At 51.7% G+C, this 23,995-nt stretch overlaps 1 protein-coding gene across 3 annotated transcripts; it reads right to left on the reverse strand.

The window, feature by feature from the left end:
• Nucleotides 1–540: 540 nt before the first annotated feature.
• Nucleotides 541–16,028, reverse strand: Abcg4 (ATP binding cassette subfamily G member 4). 3 transcript variants are annotated; one of them, XM_015986367.3, is made up of 15 exons: nucleotides 15,852–16,028; nucleotides 15,067–15,316; nucleotides 10,369–10,486; nucleotides 10,123–10,255; nucleotides 9,962–10,012; nucleotides 9,661–9,806; nucleotides 8,057–8,180; nucleotides 7,828–7,942; nucleotides 7,497–7,639; nucleotides 6,650–6,748; nucleotides 6,037–6,205; nucleotides 5,841–5,941; nucleotides 2,768–2,926; nucleotides 2,527–2,645; nucleotides 541–2,357 (listed from the first exon to the last, which is right to left on the reverse strand). In XM_015986367.3, the coding sequence occupies exons 2-15, from the start codon at nucleotides 15,302–15,304 to the stop codon at nucleotides 2,132–2,134; spliced, it is 1,941 nt and encodes a 646-aa protein (XP_015841853.1). In that variant the 5' UTR covers nucleotides 15,305–15,316; nucleotides 15,852–16,028; the 3' UTR covers nucleotides 541–2,131. The 3 variants fall into 3 exon arrangements, with proteins under 3 accessions (XP_015841853.1, XP_006992833.1, XP_042136687.2); XM_006992771.4 differs by having other exon boundaries at nucleotides 15,860–16,018; XM_042280753.2 differs by lacking the exons at nucleotides 15,067–15,316; nucleotides 15,852–16,028 and adding an exon at nucleotides 12,150–12,219.
• Between the last annotated feature and the right edge of the window lie 7,967 nt (nucleotides 16,029–23,995).

Genomic DNA, 23,995 nt, shown 5'->3' on the forward strand with positions numbered 1-23,995 from the left:
TTCTGGTCTCCAGGTTCCACTGCTCACTCCTCCCCCGCTTTAGGAAGGGTCTCATGTTGCCCAGGCTGGCCTTGAACTTCCTAGGTAACTGAGATTGACTTTGAACTTTCCAGTCCTCCTATGTCCACCTCCCAAGTGCTGGGATAAAGTGTGGGCCACTACATCTGGAGCATGCAGTGCTGGCCACTGAACCTAGCCTTCAAGCATGCTAGGCAAGCAGTCTATCAACTGAGCTACATCCCCTTCCCTCAAGGTTCCATTTCTACTATCTACTGGCCCAAGTCACCTTTTTCTCAACTGAAAAATTAGGGATGGTGACAAGGGCCAGTGTGGGGTTGGCACTGACGTTTTGGTCAGGTAGGAAGCATGACACAAATGTTTCATAAGATAGACAGACATACATGAGCTTGACATACGCCTGAGACTTAACATCCCTGCCACAGGATCCCCAAAGCTGGCAGGCATCTTGCCAAGTGCTTTGAAGACACCCCCCCACATATCCTGTAGCAGCAAGTGGCAGACCCATATTCACATACTGCATACTGTATAAATATAGGTTTTATTAATAATGAGTGAAATCCCACAAATACAACTGCCATCTGTGTAATGGAGAAAGTACAGAGGACTGAGCACAGGGACTGAGGAGAGAGTCCTGGGGGAGGGGAAATCAGATGTAGGATGAGCCTGGACCCCCCAAGAAAACAGACACGCTCCGGGTGTGTCTGCCACCTTGGTGTCCGGGCTCTGCTGCTCTGATGTCCAGGAACCAGCTGCTGACCGGAGAAGGGAGGAGATATGTGAACAGAAGTTTGAGTGAGCAGCAGGCAGCTGGAGAAGGGGCAGAAGAGCGAGTGCCATCTTGGAGCACAAAAGGAGGGCCACGGGGGGAGCAGCGGCTGAAGCCAGCTCCGCCCATTCTTGTGCTTGTTGGGTCCTGACCTCCAGGAGGCAAGGACCCAGTGCCACCCCTGGCTCAAGAGAGAGGGAACACTGGGAGAGAGACACCTGCCGAGCCTAGAGCCACACTGGTTCACACCAGCCTCATTCTTAGCCTCCAAAGTGGGGTTCCCAGGAGGAGGTTGGCATGGCCCTTCTGCTGCCGCGCCGCCGCAGTCCGCTCCACCATCAGTCTTCCCCCGAGCCTCCGCTCCACCATCAGTCTTCCCCCGAGCCGTAGGGGTGGTGCGTGTGTGGGGCTAAGATTGTCTGATTGCGTTTGTGTGCCTGTGACTCTGGAGGGGAAAGGAGCCCGTGGAACTGAGCCTCGGGAGGAGCAGAAGGGAGCACCGAGGATTCCCGGCTCACCCCCCAGAATAAAGTGCATTCTCCAGTTCTAGTGGCAGGGGGAAAGTGACACAGACATTATTGCAGAGGTGCCATTGAGACCTACCCTGACTGAAGGTTTAGGGGAGGGAGTGGGACGTCCCAGGGTCTCTCCAATCTCCAGGATTGGGAGTGGTCACCCAGACAGAAAACCCGGCTTCTGTCCCAACAGATTGTCCAAATCAGCCAAAGTGGGTGGAGGGAGGAAAGGGGAGGAGGAGGAGGAGGAGGAGGAGGAGGAGGAGGAGGAGGAGGAGGAGGAGGAGGAGGAGGAAGAGACTCCCAGAGTCCCTCCTTGCTCCATCCAATGTCCATGATGGGACTTCCTGGGGACCCCACCAGGGCCCAGCCCTGGGACTCCAACCTTATAGCAGCCCAGTTTACAAACACTAAGTGTGGTGGGGACCCCCGGAAGGGGTCACTTTGACCACTTGTAAGTCACGGCCTAGAGAACGCGGGGCTCCCAGGCAAACACAGAGGAGGATGCTTTGGGCGGAGAGGAGAGCGGCAACCTCCCGGTCGTCTTTGCATGCAAGTGTTGGATAGAGTGGGGAGGAAGCTACAAACGGCATCAACTCGGGAAGACTCCTGGGCTTGAAGGGGAGGGCTGAAGCCCTACCTCCAGGGCTGAGGCTGGGAGCCCAGGCCCACAGCCAACCTGTGGGGCAGCCGTGGGAGAGGAGGGCGGCGGCGGTGGCGGCGGCGGCGGGGGCTGCACCAGCAACCAATGCCCAAGTCTACAAGTTTAAAACAGTCCCAAAGGGCTGGAGCTGGGGGCTTCCTGCCCGGAAGAGGTGGGAGCAAGGCTCTATCTCTCGGACTTGACCCGGTAGCGGAGCACAAGGTACGCCAGCAGTCGGAGGGCAAGGAAGAAAATGCCCAAGACCAGGAAGTCCATGTAGAGTTTAGCCTCCTCCACATCCAGCTCTCGCAAGATGATCTGTGGATCCCGGAATGGGCACTGTTCGTCTAAGCAGGTCAGGTGTCCTCGCTCCATGCCGTAGATGGTCAGGATCAGACCTTCAAAGCCGTACCTAGGCAAACAGTGGCATCAGAGCAAGACACAGAGCACAGGACCCCTGTCCCTCAAGCAGTCACCAGAGCCCAGCCACAGTGAGGGTGCAGGGGCAGACATCAGACCTAGCACATCCCCCTGCAGAGCGGGGCGGGATCTCCTGCGGGGAGGGAGACACACACACTGACCTGACATAGGAGAGGTAGGAGCTCCATTGCAGGTAAGTGGGAATGGTCTTGAAACTGACAAAGAAGCCGGAGAACAGGAGGACCGGGATGGCAGTGACCGGGCCCACAAAGGTGGCCACCTGGAGGAGAGCAGAGAGGGGCCCCGCTGTCACAGGGTGACCACAGTGCCATCCGCCCCTGGATGGCTCCCATGAGACACCCCCCCCCCCCCCCCCCCGCACCTGTGTGACAACTTTCCCACCTGCAGGGAGTTGGAGGCAGCGCCAATCAACAGTCCCAAGGACTGGGCTACTAAGGCGGTGGCTATGGCCAAGGCTGAGAAGAGCAGGAAGCGGCTGGTCTCAGCTGGCTGGCCTGTCATCCAGTACACGATGCTGCAGTACACTACCGGGCACACCACCTGGGGAGCAGCCACAGAGGAGCTTAGGGACCTAAGTCCTCCCACCGCCTCCCTGGAGAGGGAGTGCTCCCACGGCTCCTCTCCTCCGCCTCCACTGCCTCCACTCTTGTTCAGGCAACTTTTTAGACTGACACACGGCCCCTTCCTCCCTGACTACATCTCAGATAGCCTCGTTTTGCTGCTCGGTGACTCCTCCCACCTCTGAGTCCCTACAGTTCTTCCCATCAAGACCAGTGTGTGTGTGTGTGTGTGTGTGTGTGTGTGTGTGTGTGTGTGTGTGTGTGTGTGTTTGTGTGTGTGTGTGTTACTGTCAGACATGGGTGCTGGTAATTGAACTCTGGTAATTGAACTCAAGCCTTCTGTAAAAGCAACAAGCACTCCTAACCACTGAGCCATCTCTCCAGCCATATACATGCATACATATACATACATATAATATACATATACATATGACTTGTTTTGCCAGTCGGTAGTGGTTCACGCCTTTAATCCCAGCACTCAGGAAGCAGAGGCAGGAGGCTCTGTGAGTTGAGGCCAGCCTAGTCTACAGAGGGAGTTCCAGGACAGGCACCAAAACTACACAGAGAAACCCTGTCTCAAAAAAATAAACAACAAAAAGCCTTGTTTTTATTTATGTGTATGTGTGTATGTCTCTGTATATATATATGCCACCTATGAGCAAGTATCCATGGAGGCCAGAAGAGGGCGTTGTATCCCCTGCAGGTTGAGTTACAGGTGGTAGTGAGCCACTTGATGTGGGTGTGGGGGAACTGAACTCTAGTCCTCTGGAAGAGCAGCAAGCATGTTTAACCTTTAATCACTGAACGGTTTCTCTAGTCTCCTTATATTATTAAAGAATTAACTCTCTGGCTGGAGAGATGGCTCAGGGGTTAAAAGTGCTGACTCTTCTTCCAGAGGACCTGAGTTCAATTCCCAGCACCCACATGGCAGCTCACAACTCTCTGTAACTCCAGTTTCAGGGGACCCTGACACCCATGGCAAAAACACAAATGCACATAAAAATAAAATAAAAATATATTTTTTTTAAAAAAAAGAATTAACTCTCTGTAGCAGAGAGCTTCGTTTCCCCTTGAGGCTGCCACCTTTTGGATACAAAGAAGCAGACATGTGGGCTGGGCAAGTCTAGAGATCTAAAGTACACAGCAGAGACTCTAGTTACTGAGATACAATATATCTATATTTTTTGTTAAATAAGCATATCTTAGATGCTCTTATCATAAAAAATAAGGTGATGATGGGCTTACTAATTTGCTTCATTTTGCTTACTATACCTAACCTTTAACATCAGTTGTATATCTCAAATAGAAGTGATAACTTCTTAGCACTTGGGAGGCTGAGACAGGGGGATCGCCACGAGTTCAAGGTCAGCTTGGTCTAGATGGTCAGTTCCAGTACAGCCTGGGCTTCAAGACTGAGGCCCCACTTCAGAAACCCCTAATAAAATAAAATAAATGATATTTTTTCCTTGGCAGTGCTGGGAATGGAACCCCAGATATCATGCATGAAGGGCACGCACTCTAGTCCCATCCCTCCATGCCCTGTGCTACCAAGTGAGACCTTGTCTCAAAACACACACACACACACACACACACACACACACACACACACACACACACACACTGCCCAAACAAGCTCATGGGAAACAGGAACTCCGCTCACTAGCTACAGTTGCACAGGTTGTTCCCCCCACCCCCACCCCCACCCCTGCACAAAGGCTCCCAGCCCCCAGCAGAGACAACCAGAGGCCAAGATCTAGCTTGTATTTCTCTCAGTAAGTTCTGTACATGGCAGAGGACAGTCTACTTCCACTTTTGCTATTTGTTCATTTGAGACAGATACCTCATGCAGTTCCTTTTTATCTCAAGCTGTGGGTGACCTTGAATTCCTAATCATCCTGCTTCAGCGCCCAAGTGTTGAGATTACCAGCCACACCTAGCTAAGGGACACTTTTCTGTGATTTCCACAAAAGTACTCTATGGATTATTGGTAGCCCTGAAGCTTCGAACAAGGTGGTAATGTGATTAACAAGTGCCATCTGGTATTTTGGGGGCATTTAGACTGTGACAAGCTCTCTTCTAAAAACTTTATAGTCAGCAAGATGGTTCAGCAGGTAAAGGTACCTGCCTGCTAAGTCTGACAATCAGAGTTCAGTCCCTAGAATCCACATATTGAAGAGAGAGAACTGAATTCTGTAAGCTGTCCTCTGACCTCCCCACATACACTGTGGCAAAAGTGTGTATGCACACATAAGATAAATTAATAAATAAATGTAAAAAAAAAAAAAAAACATTGCTGGGCATAGTGATGAATGCCTTTAATCCCAGCACTCTGGAGGCAGAGGCAGGTGGATCTTTGAGTTCGAGGCCAGCCTGGGCTACAGAGCGAGTTCCAGGATAGCAAGGACTAAACAGAGAAACCCTGTTTTGAAAAACCAAAATAATAATAATAATAATAATAAAACCTAATATGCATTCACTCACAGAATTCTAAAGCACAACCCTGAGGAAGACACTGGTGTCGTTCTGTCTTACACGTGGGGGCACTACTAAAGCAAAGAGAAACTGGGTGGTTTGCAGTGCCTTACAGCTTGAAAGTAAGTGAGGCTCCAGGACCTCTGAGCTCACTGCTACCTATCACCGATAGAGACATCTGCTATTCTGCTATTCTGCTCAGCTTTTTATTTATTTATTTTGGGATAGGGAATCACACTGTAGCTCGGGGCTGGACTTGAACTCATGGCAATCCTCCTCTCTCAGCCCCCTCCCCTACCCCCCATTGCCAAGTGTTGGAATGAGGTGAGCCACCACATCTGGCTACAGCTTTCCCATTAGGCCACACATTCCATGAGATCACCTCTGAACCTGCTCGAGGCAGTAGTCATGAAGAGACTCACCTGAAAGGGCACATCGGCCATGGTCTTGGCCAGGTAATAGGCTTTGAGACTGTACCAGTAGTTCAAGTGCTCCCTCATGAAGACCGCCATCTCTAAGGGAACTGAGGGCACAGGTAGGTCAGGCTGCACCGGCTAAGCCTCGGCCCCTGCCTCGTGCCCAGCACCCCCGCCCCACCCGCCAGGCAGATCAGCTCACAGGTGAGCACCGTGGGCATGAGGGCCGCAAACATGAGGAAGAGCATGGAGAAGAAGAGGAAGCCGGTGTTGTTGAAAACCTTGCTGGCATCGTCACCAATGTGCAGGTAGAGGAGGCCGATGAGGACGCCAATCAACACGTGTGACATAAACCGCAAGTGGGTCAGGACCTATGCACGGGGCATCAAGAGAAGAGGTATGAAGCCGGGCAGCGGTGGGGCACGCCTTTAATCCCAGCACCTGGGAGGCAGAGCCAGGTGGATCTCAGTGAGTTCGAGGCTAGCCTGGTCTACAGAGCGAGTTCCTGGACAGCCAAAACTGTTACACAGAGAAACACCGTCTTGAAAAACCAAGAGAGAGAGAGAGAGAGAGAGAGAGAGAGAGAGAGAGAGAGAGAGAGAGAGGGAGAGAGAAGAGGTATGTGTTCCAGGACAAGGGAATGAGGGTAGGGGATACAGGGGAGGCCATGCTAGAATAGGAACTCAGGGGTTCCCTGCAGGTACACAGAGCCAAGGTACATCGCATGGGACGGCAGTGTCCCCAGTCTCCATCCCAGAGGCTGAGAGCCCAAGACCTCCAGCCTGTACCTCCTGCCCCTCGGCCTGACATCTCACCGTGTCCCTGAGGATGGACAAGAAAGTCCTCTTGAAGAGGATGCAGAATTGGGTGAGGGTGCTGGTGGCGAAAGTGTGGCTTTCTATAGGATCCACTTCCTAGAGAGAAGGAACGGGACCGGGTGAGTGTGGCCCACCCACCCACTGCCCATCTCCCAGTGGATGGGAGAGTCCCGAGCCCTTCCCAGGACAAGGCCCAGGACTGCAGAAGGAGGAGGCTTTGCCCCTCAGCTGCTCACCTTGAAGCTGCTTTAGGAGTGAAAACCTCAGGGAGATTGAGGGTGGAAGGGAGAGAGAGCAGATAAAGATGCTGGAGGGGGGGCAGGAATCAAAGGCTCTCTTGGCCATAACTGTGTATATAGGCCACTGGCTCTCCCATTGCGCAATGATGACAATGATTAGTAACCATAGCCACGCCTCCGGTTTTCCAGAGTGATGGCATCTCACCTAAGGAAGGGATCTGGCACTAGGTAGACCCTGACTGCCCCAGCTACCTGCTACGAGCCTGAGTGATTTGCTAGTTAGTCTTCCCACTTGTTCTGGGAAGCTAGTGTGGTCCGAGATAACAGCAGACCATACTGGCCCCGAAGTCAGCAACCGCACTGGCCATGCTTTCCAGATGGTCCCTAAGCAGGCACTGAGGGCAGGCAGCGCACCAACGATGCTCACAGGAGCTCTGGAGGAATGGGTGGACGGGAAGTCCCAAGCTCGGGAGGTCACACTGCTGTTAACAGTAGGTCTGTTCCAAACACGGGGCCTCCTATTACACAGTGGTGGCAAGGCCCCTGGGGACAGCTTCTTTGGCAGGGTCTCCCCTCCCCCACTCTGCCCTCTGCACCCCACTCACCGGAGGGCAAGAGGCGCAGTGGGCAGGGACCTCATTCTTCTCTGGGCTGCTCTTCTTCTCAGCCATGGTGCAAAGGCCATTCTGCACGGCCCTGACCAGAAGGGGGTTCAGGTCTCCATACTCGCCAGAGGCCACCTCGATGACTAAGGGGACACAGAGCAGAGTGCTCAGCGAGGCTTCACCCTCAGTTCCCAAGGGCAGAGCCGTCCCTCTTGGGTACATGGAGAAGGCAAGTGACCATGAGCTCTCTGTCCCCACGAGGCCTCCATGACCCAAACCCAAAGAGTGGCCATCTTCTGTAGCCCACCTCCTCACCGGAGCCCTCACTTACTGAAGTCCGCAGGGTTATGGTAGGTAGGGCAGTGCAAGCCAAGCCCCTTCAGATAGGGAATGAGGTTGGTAACCATGCCCTTGAAGATGCATTGTCCCTGGCTCAGGATGTAGAGCTGAGGTAGAGAGGAGCACATGAGGAAAACATGACCCGTGGGCTGGGGGACCCCACCGACACTTCTGTCCCTCTATCACAGGCCAGTCCTTCTTGGAGACTCGGGGATACCGACCTTGTCAAACATTTCAAAGAGCTTGGCGCTGGGCTGGTGGATGGTGCAGATGACGGTTCGGCCCCCATGGGCTAGGGACTTCATGAGGGACACCACTTGGAAACAAGAAGCGCTGTCTAGACCACTGTCCAGAGAGAAGTCACCAGGGAGCAGTGAGGTGGGTGGGGCTGGGAGGTGGTGAGTGAGGTGGGCTAGCTTCTGTGAATGGGATGGGTCTAGTGGGAAGGCACCCACCCCTCTAGCCACCGTGTGCTGCTTGGTTTTTATCAACTTGACACATTGGGCAAGAAGGATCAGTAATTGAGAAGAGACCTCCGTAAGAGCAGCCTGTGGGGGCATTTTTCTGATTAATGATTGATGTGGGAGGGCAGAGCCTAATATGTGTGGTGCCATCCCATCAGGTGGTCCTGAGTTTTATATATATGTGTGTGTGTGTGTGTGTGTGTGTGTGTGTGTGTGTGTGTGTGTGTGTGTATGTGTATATATATATATATATATATATAAACAAGCTGAGTGAGCCTCAGAGAACAAGCTAGTGAACAGCCTTCCTCCATGGTGTCTGCCTCTGTCCCTGCCCTCGGGTGCCTCAATGATGGACTGTGATCTGAACATGTAAGCCAAATAAACCTTTCCTTCCCTCCCACGCTGCTTTTGGCCACGGCCTTCCTTTCTCTGGCCGCAGAACCAGAAAGCACGGCAGGACGAACTCCCAGATCCCGCACACCTTGTGTGGCTCAGATATTTGCAAGCCCAGGGCACTGCTCAGTGTGAAAACCCCTGTGCCCAGCACTTCTTGCATACCAGGCACCAAAACGACAGGGCCCGTGTTGGACTGGTCTAGAGAGAGACAGACAAGCTCGTCGTCGACTTGAGGGGATGTGGAAAGTGTAGTGGCAACACCAAGTAGAAGGCTGGCAGGGAACCAGCCACGCCGTAAGGCAGCAGTGGGTTGGGGTATAGGCGGAGAAGGCTGAGTCTATCTAGAAAGAGCAAGTGCTTGTGAAGGGACAATGAATGGAGTCAAGGTGAAGGGCATTCCACACAGAAGACACAGCAAGGGTCAAGCTGGGGGGCTGGGAACTGTGGGCAGCTCAGCGTTATTAGAACATAAACTATGAAAGATGGGAGAAGAGGCCGCCTGACTGCTTTGATGGCAAATGGGGGACTCATTTGTGCGGTTTGAAGCAGGAGAGTAGAACTTTCTAGACTTGCTTAGAAAGCCCATTCTGGCCACAGGTTGGAGAAAGGTGCCCGGGAACCTGAAGGCAGGGAGATGAGTCTTGATGATGCCCTGAGCTCAAGCAATAGGGACAGGGGGTGGGCAGATCTGAGAGCTACCCAAAGGAGGATTCGATGGCTGTTGGGAAGAGGAGAGGGAGTTGTCAATCAGGAAAGGGGAGGGGGAGGAAGGGCGCATCCAGATCTCTACCTGGATGAAAGTCAGGGCAGCTTGGCTCCGACTGAATTAGCAAGGATGGAGTCCCCAGAAGGCTGCAAGCAGGAGATTTGGTCTCCAGCCAGGGAGCCGTGAACCAGACATCATATCCAGCCCCCGCTCAGGGCTGAGAAGAGGAAAACCCAGGTCAGGAGAAGCTGGGAGATACCTGGTAGGCTCATCAAAGAACATGACGGGTGGGTTGTTGACCAGCTCCAGGGCAATAGCCAGGCGCTTCCTCTGCCCTCCGGAGAGCAGGGCTGTCCTCGTGTGAGAGCAAGACATCAGACCCAGGGCTGTCAGGATCTCCGTCACCTGCAGGCACCCCACCCAGCCGTAGTCAGCCTCGGTGTCTCTGCTTCACCTAAGCAGCACCCCCGTTTCATAAAGCATGGCCCTTAAGCCCTTGGTCCCCACCCAACTTGGGGCCTCAGAACGACTCCACCCCTTGCCCCCCACCCCCCACTTACCAGCTCCTTCTTCACCTCCTGCTTCTCACTCAGCTTCAGGTTGGCAGAGACCTAGAAAGCGATACCCAAGTGAGGAAGGCTTGCGAGGCAGGCCCCACCCACCCCCTTCAGCTGGCGACAGAAGAGGAGCTTGGAGGAGGAGAAGGCCACCCTCTCCTCACCATCATGGCTTCCAGCACTGTGAGGTGTGGCAGAAGCATGTCATCCTGCATGATGTAACAGGACATCTTGCGGAAGGTCCTCAGGTCTCGTGGCCTCCCATTAACCAGGATCTGCCCCTTCATCCCAGACTCCCTGCAGGGAGAAGGGTTGGTGATGAGCACCAAAGCCGCTTAAGAACGCCTTCTGGGCTCCCTCAGGAGGGTGGGTCCCCCTCCCGAGTCCTCACTTCCATTCCTCATGCTCACCTATACCCTGCCAAGATGTTCATGAGCGTGGACTTGCCAGCCCCGGAGGGGCCCATGATGCCAATCAGCTCTCGGCGGCAGAACTTACCAGACAGGCACTTGAGGAGGGTCTTGTAACCTGCAGCAAGGACAGGAGGAGTCACTGGTGAGGGCTAATGGATCAGAGGCATCCTCAAAACTCTCAAAGAGGAGGCCTGGGGAGAGGGCTCAGTCAGTAAAACGCTTGCCACATAAGCACTAGGAAGCACCCTGGTTCCATCCCCAGAACTCACTTAAACTGCCTGGCTCAACCCTTGCATAGTGATCCCTGCCTATAAGCCCAGGCTCGGGAGTCTGGGACAAAGAGATGGTTGTGAGTTCAAAGCCAGTCTGGACGACAGAGTCTGATACCCTGTCAAAAACAAAACAAAACAAACAAGCAAGCAAAAGGGCAGGAGATGTGGCTCAGCAGTTAAGAGTGGGCACTGCTCTCGTGAGGACGCGAGTTCTGTTCCCAGCACCCACTCTCAGTGGCTCACAACTACCTGTAACTCAGGCTCCAGGGGATATGATGCCCTCTTCTGGACTCTGCAGGTACCTGCACTCACAAATTAGCAGCACACACACACACACACACACACACACACACACGCACACGCACACACATACACACACACGCACACACATACACACACACACACACACACACAGTTAGTTAGTTAGTTAGTTAGTTAGTTAGTTAGTTAGTTAGTTAGTTTTTTGAGACAGGGTTTCTCTGTGTAGCTTTGCGCCTTTCCTGGAACTCACTCTGTAGACCAGGCTGGCCTCGAACTCACAGAGATCCACCTGCCTCTACCTCCCGATTGCTGGGATTAAAGGCGTGTGCCACCACTGCCTGGCCACACACACATTTTAAAATAATAATTTCTCTCTGACAACAATAACAAAAAGGCTGGAATTGGTGGTGCACACTTGTAACCCCAGTGCTGAGAAGGCTAACACAGGTAGTTCCCTGGACCTCACGGGCCAGCCAGAGACCCTGTCTCAAGGAGCAAGGTGGATGGCTTTGGGGAAATGACATGGGAGGTTGCCACACATGCACATGCAAGCGCGCGCACACGCACACACGGGGGGGGGGGGGGGGGGGGGTGTCTTAGAAGAGGGTTAGTCACAGGTGAGGTAGCCACTGCTGAGTGGAACTGTCAGGATGGGCAAGCGTACACAGTAGCTCCCACCCTCTCATCCCATGCCTCTAGAAATGACTGCCACCAGGAGTGGAGTCCAGGGGCTAAGAGTCCTTTGGAGGCTGTGGGAAAGCTGACGCCTCTCCTGAGTGGCTGTAGTGAGGGCACTGAGGTCCTAGGAGACCAGGCTCCCCCCTCTCACACACTCCCGAGGACGCACGGAGCAGCCCGAGCTGGCTGCCTGTCCTGTGTTCCTGCGGCATTTTTCACACGCCAGAGTGTTTGTCACTTCATGTGCCTGTGCTCACGCCCCTCCCCCAAACCCTGAGTCAGGGAACGTCTTGGGGGAAGGGTCTGTGTCTTATTCATCTTTCTTGTCTGTCTGGAATGTAATAGATGCTCAGTAAGCGTGTTTTTGCAGAGCTTTTGCTCTGTTCTGGGGAGGAAAAAAAAAAGCCGTCTTTGTGCCTTCTCCACCCTACAAGCTTGTCTCTCCAGCCCCAAACACGGCTGGCTCGTAACATTTCACCTGTCAGTCACTCGCTTTAGGCAGCACGTGCATAAAGCACAGCAATATGGAGTCAGGTGGATCTGGCTCAAACTCTGGATCCACATGACCGGCTGTGTGGCCTGAGGCAAGTTGCTTAACCTCTCTGGGCTCCAGGTTCCTCATCTGTGAAGTGGGGATGATGGCGCCTGCCTCAGAGCTGTTGTAAAGGGTCAATGAGCTAACAGCATATGTAAAGCATATGGCTCAGGGCTTGGCACACACAGTGCGTTTCACAAGCCATATTGCATTACAATTCCATTTGACAAATGCTCATTGAGCTCTACTATGTACCAAGCTCTGTACCAGACACGAGGCAAAAAAAAAAAATAAACGAGGAAGGAAGGACAAGGTTTCTGCATTCAAGAAAGGCACAGCCTAGGTAGGACAGATGGACAGGAACACCTACGGTGTGAAGGAAAGACAGAAGAGCGGGAGAGGGGGCCACAGCAAGTCACTCTCAGAAGGCGGACAGCAAGGTGGAAATCAGGAGTGACTTCTTGGAAGAGGTGGCATTGCAGGCACGGAGGAAGAACAGAAGCCCCCGGGCTTTAGGAGAGAAAACTCTGCTATAGCATAATCCAGGGGACAGAGGACAGAGACTGTACTGAGGCAACTGATGAGCAGGGGGTGGAGACAGCAGGGAGGCCAAGGGCCTTGTCTGCTAAGCTTACAGACCTGCCGTGATGAGGACTCAAGCCTTCACCCCTGCTCTAGTCCAAAGCCCACTCCTTAGCAGAGACAAGGAGAGTCTACCCTTCTGACCTGCTGGCCACGCCCCCGTTGGACTGGACCACACCAACTGCCTGCCCAGAGCCTATTCCCCTCAGCCGTTCCTCCCAAGGCCACACAGCCAGGTCTTGACTGGGAGAAGAAGGTCTCGGGTCTTGGACCTCTCCTAAGCTCTCCTCATGGTCAGTCAGAAAGATGCCGGCCACGCTCCCCAGCAGACATCCCACAGAGCCACCCATGGGAAGTGACTTCTGCAGAGAAGAAACTGCAGCCATGAACCTTCCCCCCGTCCGATGCCAGCGCCGATGCCAGCCAAAGCCAAGGCCTAGCACAAATATCATCTTACACTCGCTTGCCTTTCACAAAGCACTTTCAAGATACCAACTCAGCTGAGCTCCCCAAGAAGCCCACGAGGAAAGTTGGGCCAAGAAAGGACCTTCGGCGTGCGTACCAAAGGCCACACAGCTTCCCTCAGCCTGAAAGCATTTGTCTCTTACCTCCCCCTGTATCTCGACTGCTCGGGCACGTGAGAGACCTGCAGACCTCCCACTGGAGAGACATGCATGTTCCCATCTTGCTTCAGTCAATAGCTCCGTGATTTTTGTCCAATCACTAAATCTTTTAATTATTTATTTAGGTTTTTGGAGATGAGGTCTTCCTATGTACTCCAGGCTAGCCTTGAACTCACAACCATCCTGCCTCAGCCTCCACTGTGATGAGGTCACAGGTGTGTGCCATTATGCCTGGGAAGTCATTAGGGTCTGTGATTCCTCATCTATAAAAGAATAATAGTTGGCTGGTGTGTAGTTCAGTGATAGAGTGGATGCCTAGCATAAGGAAGGCCCTGGCTTCCATCCCCATCTTAAAAAAAAACATAGTCGTGTTCCCTCCCAAGGACTTAATAGGGTTCTTAGGTTATTAAGTGGGATCACTAATAATTAATTGAATGTGTTTGAAAAAATAAATGTCATACACAGTTAGAGGAGACTGGTGATGGATCCTTACCCAGGAAGGCAGCACTCTCCCCCAGATCCCTCACGCTTCCCTCTCTGGCACCCTTAATCTTTCTGTCTTCTCAGAGGACAGAGGGAGCCAAAGAATGAAGAAGCAAAGGAGAGCAGAGGGCAGAAAGGGGGCCAGGACTAGAAGCCAGAAAAATGGATAAGAGGGTAGATGAGGCTGGCAAGGTCCAAAGGGAGGAGTCCCCAGCCGGGGCACCCATCACCCTGATAAGGAGAAGTACCTAATCTAGCCACATTTCTTTTTACCGTAAAGTTCTGAAAGCCAAGAAAATAATAGCAAGGACCTCACCATTCCTCCACCCAGGGCCGGTGTGAGAACGGAAAGAGACTGCTTAGGCCTCTTAGGGTGTTGGATAGGAGCCCATATGCCTCAGGGTCTCCTGGCCCAAACCCCCGTGACCCTTTGGCCACCTATGGAAGTGAGCAAACATGTAGAGACAGCTCACACTGAGCCCTGCTCTGAAGCACCCCAAAGCTATGACACTGTCTGAGCTCCACCCCTAACCCACACCCAGTTCTGGGAAACAAACCCAGTTTCTCGGTTCCCAGCCCGGCTGCTGGATTGGGACAGGCCAGAGCTCTGGGAAACCTGTCCTGATGGGCAGGAGAGAGAAGCAGGTGGAACCACTGGGCTAGGCTTTGGGCTCTGCTCTGATTCTTACTAGCAGGGGGGACACTGGTCAGGTTATTCAACTTCCCCAGGCCTCAGTTTCCTCGTCGGTGACATCTCTCCTGTCTAATCGACCCCCTTCCCGCTTCCAGGGACTGTGGCAAGATGTGAGTGGAGTAAGATGGCGGGGATGAGAACATCTTTAAAAACAGGTGTAGGGATACTGTAGGACATGGAAGAGAGCCTCCACAGTTCGAGTGCACCTCTTCCCCAAACCAGCCTTCGTAGCCAGGGGGAGAGAGAGAGAGAGAGAGAGAGAGAGAGAGAGAGAGAGAGAGAGAGAGAGAGAGAGAGAGAGAGAGAGAGAGAGAGTTAGAGTCTGAGAGACTAACTCAAGGACCAGAGGTCATAGGGTCTATTTAGAAGAGAAAACTTTAAGAGCCAATGGAACTTAGCTTCCTAGTGCTGGCAGATGTGAGGAGCAAGGATCTTGTACCCCAGCTGCATGCGATGAGTGAGGGTTAGGGCCTCCAAAGCTCGCAGAGTGGGATAGCCCCAGGCCTTATGTTCCAGAAGAGGCGACTCCGGGGAGGACCCCCAGTTCCCCGTGGGGCTGCCACCTACCCCGTTTGCGCCAGCAGGGCCCCTCCCGCACGGAATAGGACAGTTCCACGAACTCGATGTCCACAGCAGAGCGCTTGGGCAGGTGAGAGAAGCGCTGTGCTTCTGTGATGTGGTTCTCCACCTTCTTTAGATGAGTGGTCAGCACAGGGGGCTCTGCCCCGTCCTCCAGCGCCACAGCCATGGCCACAGCCCCGGGCCCCAGACCACAGCCCACGGCCTCCAGTGCCTTCTCCGCCATCACACAGCCGGCCTGAAGGAAGAGGGCCTGCTTAGCTCCGGGCCAACCCTCCCAGCCCTTGCTCAAAGCACCATAGCTTTCCGATGCTGCCCCGCCTCCACTCCCCCTAACCCTGCCTCCTTCTCAGGGCAGATCCCCAACTGTCAGCACCCCTCTTCCCGCCCGCCCCGTCTCCTGCACCGGGCAGCACACTCCCAGGACAGTGACACCCAGTCGCGACCTCTCTTCGGTCTTGGTCAGTTCCAGCCTGGCCTGGCCTTGCCCGCTCCCCCCTCCCCGCCGCGGCCTTAATCTCCTTACCCCGCAGGCCGGCAGTCCCCGGGGGCCGGGCGAGGGCGGCCACCGGCTCGGAGGTCGAAGAAACTGGGCGGTACAGGGTGGGCCCGGGGAGGCTCTGGCCTTGGCTCCGCGCCCCCCTCTGCACGGACCAGTGCCGCTCCTCGGCCGGCCTCCCCATCCCGCGCCGGTGGCCGTGCGCCTCCGGACTGTCCCCAGAGGCAGCCGCAGACCCCAGACCCTCCACGCCGACCCTCTGTCCCCCACTCGCCTGGTCACCTTGACGCGCCTCCGATCAGCGAGACGCAAGGATGCTCAGCAGAGATGCTCCACCGGGATGCTCGACCCGGATGCTCAGCGCCGCAGCGCGGGAGGTGGACACTCCCGGCTCTCCTCACCTGCCTCCGGTGCGGCACGGGCGCCCCGGCTCCCTGTCCCGGTGGCCCCGGCCGGGGCGGGGCCAGGCCGGGGCGGGCAGTGGAGGAAGGCCAGGCTCGGGTCAGAAAGGATGACACGGTTGCAGAGGGATGGTTGAGGTGTCGCCCTGACCTCACTTGGATGAACTCGCGGGCTTCTCGTAGTCTGGTCCCAAGCGCTTGTCCTCCGGAGCTAGTCCGGCGACAGCGTTCTCTTCCAAGCTTCTGCTCGCCGGTCCTGCTGCTCTTAAAGGGCCCGTGCCTCCCCACACCCGGCGGATGGCAGGGATGGAGGTGTCGAGAGCAACGCCTGCAGCGTGGGGACCAGACGGGAGGCTTTTGTGAACCCAGGACTGAGAGGCAGCGGCAAAAGGTCAACCCCGAGGTCGCTAAGGGAAGGAGACTTGAAGTCACTCAGAGGGGCAGCTCCTTGGGCAGTAGGGTGCAGATTCCATCATGCCCAGGGGGTTGGGAAGCTGTCAGTCTATCTGCACACACAAACCCCTCATTGCTTATCTCCTCCAGTTCAGCTTTGGAGCTCAGCCCCACCCAGCCCTAAAGTACAAAGGACTTCAGTGTATAATTCTGAGGGTTTAATTCTTGAAACTTTGAGACAGCCTTTCCCATACCTATTCCCATCGCCCCTCTCTAAGGGCCCAAGAGGACACTAGTTATGAAGAGCTAGGGAACAGAAGTTACGACAAAGCTTGCAGGCAGTCACTGCCAAGGTTAACCTGGGACCCAGTCACAGCCTGCTTTGACCATAAAAGTCTTTATTCCACCAGCCAGATACAGGGCTCCAAGCCAGCATAGGGTCACCTGGGAGGCTCCAGGGCATGCACAGGGCTCTTCAGACACTGTCTTGGACGTCTTTTCATACACGTGTGCTTTCTTTCTCTCACCCTACGGGCTTGGGCTCTGAGTCCTCAGATAGTGCTGACATTGGCACTCCTACACACACACACACACACACACACACACACACACACACACACACACACACATACACACACCTTATTTTGGCCCTTTCTCAATTACTCTTGCCCCTTCCTGCCCTGTCCTCTGTGTCTTCGAGGGGTAAGTAGGTTAGCCAGCCAAGACACGTGACTTGAGCTTTTTAGTTCCCACCTGTCACACTGAGAGACAGGAGGAAGGCTGCTTAGGCGGCTGCTGCCGCTGCCGAGGCTCCTACCACAGCAGTAGAGAGGTTACCAGCAGTCAGACACCTGCCCTACCCCACCCTAAGCCTCTCTACAGCCCGGGGAACTAGCGGCCTCTGCAGGGCATGTCCATGCCCCACACTGTAACTCCGAGGTTCATGGGGGTTTGGGATCCAGTCTTTCCCAACTTCCCTTCATCCTCTGTTCCACCTATGGCTATTCCTCAGGATCAACCTTCCCATTTTCCAGATGGACCTTCCATTCTTCAAGCTAATCACTCACGACAGACTCTCGGTCCTCCGTGATTGCAATGTGTGTGTGTCTCCGAGTATGTGTGTGTATGTGGGTCTGTGTGTGTGTGTGTGTTTGAGATAGGTTCTCACTTAGTGTGTGTCTGTGTGTGTTTGAGATAGGGTCTCAAGTAGTGTGTGTGTGTGTGTGTGTGTGTGTGTGTATGTGTGTGTGTGTGTGTGTGTGTTTGAGACAGGGTCTCACTTAGTGTGTATGTCTGTGTGTGTTTGAGATATGGTCTCAAGTACTGTGTGTGTCTGTGTGTATGTCTGTGTTTAAGATAGGGTCTCAAGTAGTGTGTGTGTGTGTGTGTGTGTGTGTGTGTGGTTTGAGATAGTGTCTAACTTAGTGTGTATGTGTGTGTTTGAGATAGGGTCTCAAGTAGTGTGTGTGTGTGTGTGTGTGTGTGTGTGTGTGTGTGTATGTATGTGTATGTGTGTGTTTGAGATAGGATCTCATGTAGTATGCGTGTCTATGTGTCTGTTTATGTATGTGTATGTGTGTGAGATAGGGTCACATGTAGTGTGTGTGTGTGTGTGTGTGTGTGTGTGTGTGTGTGTGTGTGCTTGATACTGGGTCTTATGTTCTTGGGCTCTTGCTGAGGCTGGCTCTGACCAGTCCTCACGCTACCACCCCTTGAATCAGTTGTTACAGACGTATGTCACCAGGTCTAATGGTTGCATTTATTGAACAACTACTATAAACCAGACATTCTTCTTGGTTAATCTTAATATCTCTATGAGGCAGGGTTTTTGTTTTGTTGAGACAGGGTCTCACTATGTAGCTTTGCCTGGACTAGAACTTGCTGCACAGACCAGGCTGGCCTTGAGCTTTTAGGGATCTGCATATGGGGCAGTTTTTACAACCTTCCTTTGGAGAAAAGAATCTGAGAAATAGGAAAAATTAACAATATGACCAAGGAACAGGCATAGCAAATCCAAGGACAGGCTTGGAACCCAAGTCCCTGCTTTTACTCACTCTAATTGGTCATCTCAGAATCTTATTCCCAAATGGACGTTAGGGTTCCACAGAGCCCAAGCTGGCCTTGAACTCACTATATAGCCCAGGATGCCTTGAGCTCCTGATCCTCTTTTCTCTACCTCCTAAGTATTAGGGTTATGGTAGGGCTGGTGACGGAAACCAGGCCTGGGAGCTTCCTGAGCAAGTACACTACCAACCGGACTCTACCATCTTCAGCCCTCTTATCAATCCTGTATTATCCTTTTTCATGTTTAAAAAGATTAATGAATACATAATATTTGCCATATTTCAATTTTTAAATTTAGTTTATTATTGTTCTGTGAGTGTAAGCATGCTCCTGTGCCAGGGAGCTCATGTGGAGGTCAGAGGACAACTTTTAGGAGTCACTTTTCTCCATTATGGGCTCCAAACATCAGATGAGATCCTCAGGTCACAAAGCACTTTTACTCATGGACCATCTCACCAGTCCAGTATTCCAACACACTTGGATAATGTATAATGATCTTACAAGATGTCTTCCTCACTCCTCTGTTGCTGTGGAGACACTGTGACCAAAGCAACTCTTATAAAAACGAAGCATTTAATTGGGGGCTGGCTTACAGTTTCAGAGGTTTAGTCCATTATCATCATGGCAGAGAACATGGGGCAGGTAAGTGCGGTGCTAGAGAAGTAGCTGAGAGAGACATCCTGATGCTCAAGCAGTGTGAGAGAGAGATCCAGACCTGGCCTGGTGTGAGCTTTCTGAAACCTCCATACCCACCCCAGTGACACACTTCCTCCAACAAGGCCACACCTCCCAATCCTTCTGAAATAGTGCCACTCCCTGGTGACTAAGCATTCAAATAAATGAGTGAGCCTGTGGGAGCTGTTCTTACAGAGTAATGGCATATATTGTCTCCTCATATATTTATCATTTCTTTTTGGGGGGTTATATCCAGTCTACTAGCTTTTTTGAATATCGGATTACTGACATCCACAGTCCACTGTGTTATAACACATCAGAAAATATTTTCTCTGGGCTGAGGGCATAATTCAGCAGTTCAACCCCCAGCACCACACACAAAATAGTTGTCCTTGACTATTGCACCCTGTACCTGTTGACCCTCCTCTCTCCACCGCACCACCCCAACCCCATTGTTGTCCCTCTTACGTAGATTCTCCATCTCTAAGCTTCATCAAAGCTGGCCAGGCGTGGTGGCGCATTCCCGTAGTCCTGGCACTGAGAGGAGGAGGAGGATCCTGAGTTCAAGGATGGCCTTTTGATTCTCAAGAATAGATCATATATTTTTATCCTCCAGGCCATGCTGTCCATGGTTCAGGGCCATTTTCTTTCCCCAGAACAATCCCCTACTTCTTGGCCAAGGAGGAGCCACATTTATTAGGCACCTGCTGTGTGTTAGGGGCAGAGCACAGAGAAAACCACTGCCCGGGGCTTGTCTTTCTCCCTGTGTTCCTTCCTATGTAAGAAATGTGCCCAGCCAGCAGCCGTTCCTGAGCTGAGTGTGGTAAGACACACCTATGACCCCAGCATTAGGGAGGCAGGAATAGGAGGATCAGGAGTTCAAGGTCATCCTCACTTCACAGTGAATTTGAAGCCAGCCTTGGTCAAAACCAGGGCTGGCAAGATGGTTCAGGTGGTAAAGGCACTTGCCACCAAGCCTGACGCCTGAGTTTGAGCCCCAGGACCCACATGAATGAGAGAACTGACTCCCACAAATTCAGATTGTTCTCTGACTTCCGTGTGCATGCTGTACTGCGTGCACACGCGTGTGTGCACACACACACACACTATAAATGTAAAACAAAATTTTAAAAAATCTTTAGAATGTAACTAGATCTTTCAATCTCCTTTTGAGGTATTATCTTTCAGCATTTCAGACAAGAAAAGCAAGACCCAAAAATATGAGTTTCGGGACTGGAGAGATAACTCAGAGATTAAGAGCACTGGTTGCTCTTGCAGAGATCCTGAATTCAATTCTCAGCAACCACATGGTGATTCACAACCATCTGTAATGAGATCTGGTGCCCTCTTCTGGCATGCAAAAATACATGCAGGCAGAATACTATATATAAAAAAAGAAAAAAAGAAAGAAATATGAGGTTCAACTATGAGGTGACACATTTAGTATGATGATCCAGCTATTCAAATCCAGGCTTAGTGACTCTACACTATTTCTAATATGTCAAACTTCTTTATGTCTTATTATCACCTTCCCATCTTAATTGCTTTGTGAATGCTTACACTCTACCAACTCCTCCCCTTTTCAATAAAGAAGATCCACCTCCACCCCCCTAATATTCTTTCATTCTAGGATGTGAACCTTTCTAATTTGGCAGAGATCCAGTAAAATAAACTCTTCCCCATTTGGGAGACCCTCCCAGGAAATACACACTCCTAGGATAGACCTTGTAACTTATCAACAGTGGTTGACAGACTTTAGTGTATGCCTCAAATCCTCTGGAGGGTTTAAGACTCAAGAGTGCTGGGTTCCACTCCAGGGTTTCTGATTTAGTATCTAGAGTGAGTCTTTGCTTAGTGTGGACCTCATCATTCCTAAAACAAAGCCATCTACCAAGAGTTTTGTAATGTCTGAATGGATCCTCCCCACTTCCCCAAATAATTATCTGCCTATTCCCTAAGATTTATCCTTCTTTGTCCCCGCTCCCCACAACCAAGCAGTTTACTTCCAAGGCAGGTTTCTTGGGGCCAGACATGTCAGGGTTGATGATTCTCAGCTAGGCGTTAATCTAACAACAGGCTGCTCTGGACAGGGATTTGTGTGAGAAGCAGTTGGAAAAGGAGTGTGGTGGGGTCCAGAAAGAACTTAGACTAGAGACTTGGGAACCAGTCCAGTTCTGTTTCCAGCACCCAGATTCTTTCTTTGTCTACTGTGACCTCTCTTGCCCACCAGACTTTTAAATGTTTGTCAAGGAGAGGTCCCTCTGCTGGCCACTCGGGGAGGTGCCGCTCAGAACAGAAAGGGGAGGGGCGGTGGCTAAAAAGGCGAGAGCTTCCTCCCTTCTGCATTACAGCAGCAAAGTTAATCCTCACTTCCTTGGCTCCCCAACAAGCAAGGGAGCGGTGGCTATGCAGGGGTGTCTACTATTACCTTTCTTGGACTCTGACTTGATGATCTGCAGAGACAAGGTCTTGCTTTATCCCCCCCCCCCTCCCCGAGACAGGGTTTCTCTGTGTAGCTTTGAGCCTTTCCTGGATCTCTCTCTGTAGATCAGGCTGGCCTCAAACTCACAGAGATCCTTCTGCCTCTGCCTACCGAGTCCTGGGGTTAAAGGCATGCACCACCACTGCCCGGCAAGGTCTTGCTTTTAAAGAGTCCCTTGTCCCTGTCCTGTTCTCCTGCCACCACAGGTGAGCAGTTCCCCTCCACCACATTCTCATGATATCTGTCTCACTAAAGGCCAAGAAAACAACTGAGCCTGCAGACACGGCCTGAAACCTCTAAAAAATGAGCAAAAATAAATCTTTTCTGCCTTAAATACCTCATGGATTTTGTTTGTCATAGCAACAGAGACTAACACACATTTTGTTTTTTGTTTTTTTGAGACAGGGTTTCTCTGTGTAGCCCTGAACGTCCTAGAACTCACTTCATAGACCAGGCTGACCTTGAACTCAGAGATCCACCTGCATCTGCCTCCTGAGTGCTGAGATTAAAGGCGTGCGCCACCACTGCCTGGCTCCAACATAGTAATTTAAGTGAAGGGCTTAAATGAGTGTTCTGCCACTGAGCTACATTCATGACCCCTGCAGCAGCATTTCTTTCTCTCCTGTCATATGACACTATTTCCTGTGATAAGAAAGAAGTGAGGGGTTCTCTGAAGCTGCAGAACGTAGAGTTCTTTGCAAGTCTCTTTTTAAAAAATGCTTATTGGGCTGGGGAGATGGCTCAGAGGTTAAGAGCACTGACTGCCCTCCCAGAGGTCCTGAGTTCAATTCCCAGCAACCACATGGTGGCTCAAAAACCATCTGTAATGAGATCTGGTGCCCTCTTCTGGCCTGCAGGCATATATGCTGTATATATAATAAATAAATAAATCTAAAAAATGTTTATTAATTTCGTAAAGATTTTTATTTATTGTGTACAGTATTTTGCCTGCATGTGTCCCAACAAGCCAGAAGAGGGCGCCAGATCTCATCACAGATGGTTGCGAGCCACCATGTGGGTGCTGGGAAGAGCAGCCACTGCTGAGTCATCTCTCCAGCCCCTATTTTTATTAATTTATGTGTATGGGTGTTTTGTCTGCATGCATGTCTGTGCACCATATACATGCTTAGTGCTCACAGAGGCCAGAAGAGTAGGTATATCAGATCTCTTGCAACTGGAGTTAGAAGAAGGTTGTGAGCGGCCTGTGTGGGTGCTGGGAATTAAACCTGAATCCTGTGGAAGAACAGCAAATACTCTTTACCACTGAGCCATCTCTCCAGCCATGCATATATATTTTACTGTCTATTAGTTTTATTTTCTGTTACTGTGACAAAATATCCCACTAAAAGCACCTCAGGGGACAAAGGGTTAATTTGGCTTATAATTCCAAGTTACAGTCAAGGATTTCAGGGAAGTCAGGGTAGCAGGAACTTGACACCCATGCAGTCAAGAGCAGAGAACGAATGCACACATGCTTACTAGTACTCAGCTCTTTCTCTACAGGACAGCTTCAGACGAGCACTTGAATATCAATGAATAAGCAGTGCTCGGGACTGTTTATTTTTAAAAAATGAAGAGCATGGTCTGTCCATGCACTGTAGCATGGAGAATTTCCTTTATCCAGATAAGCAGAGCCAACAAGGGGCAATATGCGGAGGAACGGCTGAACAGTGTTAGGGGATGGCTCATCAGTCTATGCTTGCCCTACATGAGGATCTGAGCCCAGATGCCCAGCATTCACGTAAAAACAGGATGATGCAGTAACCTAGTAGTGCAGCAGAGTCAGGGCCGTTCAAATTCCCAGATCTCACTGGACAACCAGTCTAGCCAATAGGTGAGTTTAGAGCGCAGTGAAACTGTCTCAAAAAATAAAGTGGACATCGGTGACACTGGCCTCTGGCCTCCACACACATGCTTACACATGCTTGCATACCATGTACCTGCAGACACAAACACATACTCACAATATACACTACTGTTTTTTGTTTGTTTTTTAAGACAGGGTTTCTCTGTGTAGCTCTGGCTATCCTGGAACTCACTCTGTAGACCAGGCTGGCTTTGAACTCAGAGATCCACCTCCCTCTGCCTGCTGAGATTAAATGAGTGTGCCATCATGCCCAGAAAATTCAAATTAAAATTAAAAAAAAAAAAAAAAGGTTCGTATTTTGAGGAGTTTCAACTTCTCTAAGACTCCAATGGCAGAGGTTGGAGATATGGCTAAGCTTATTGTTATTGCTCTTGCAAAGACTCGGATTCAGTTCCTAGCACCCACATGGTAGTTCACGGCTGTCTGTAACTTCAGTTCCAGAGGATCAGTCACCCTCTTTTGACCTCCATGGGCCAAGGATATACTTACACGCAGGCAAAACCCTTATAGACATAAAATAAAATTAAATGAACATA

Source organism: Peromyscus maniculatus, chromosome 7 (assembly GCF_049852395.1).
Source record: "Peromyscus maniculatus bairdii isolate BWxNUB_F1_BW_parent chromosome 7, HU_Pman_BW_mat_3.1, whole genome shotgun sequence".
Classification (NCBI taxonomy): domain Eukaryota; kingdom Metazoa; phylum Chordata; class Mammalia; order Rodentia; family Cricetidae; genus Peromyscus; species Peromyscus maniculatus.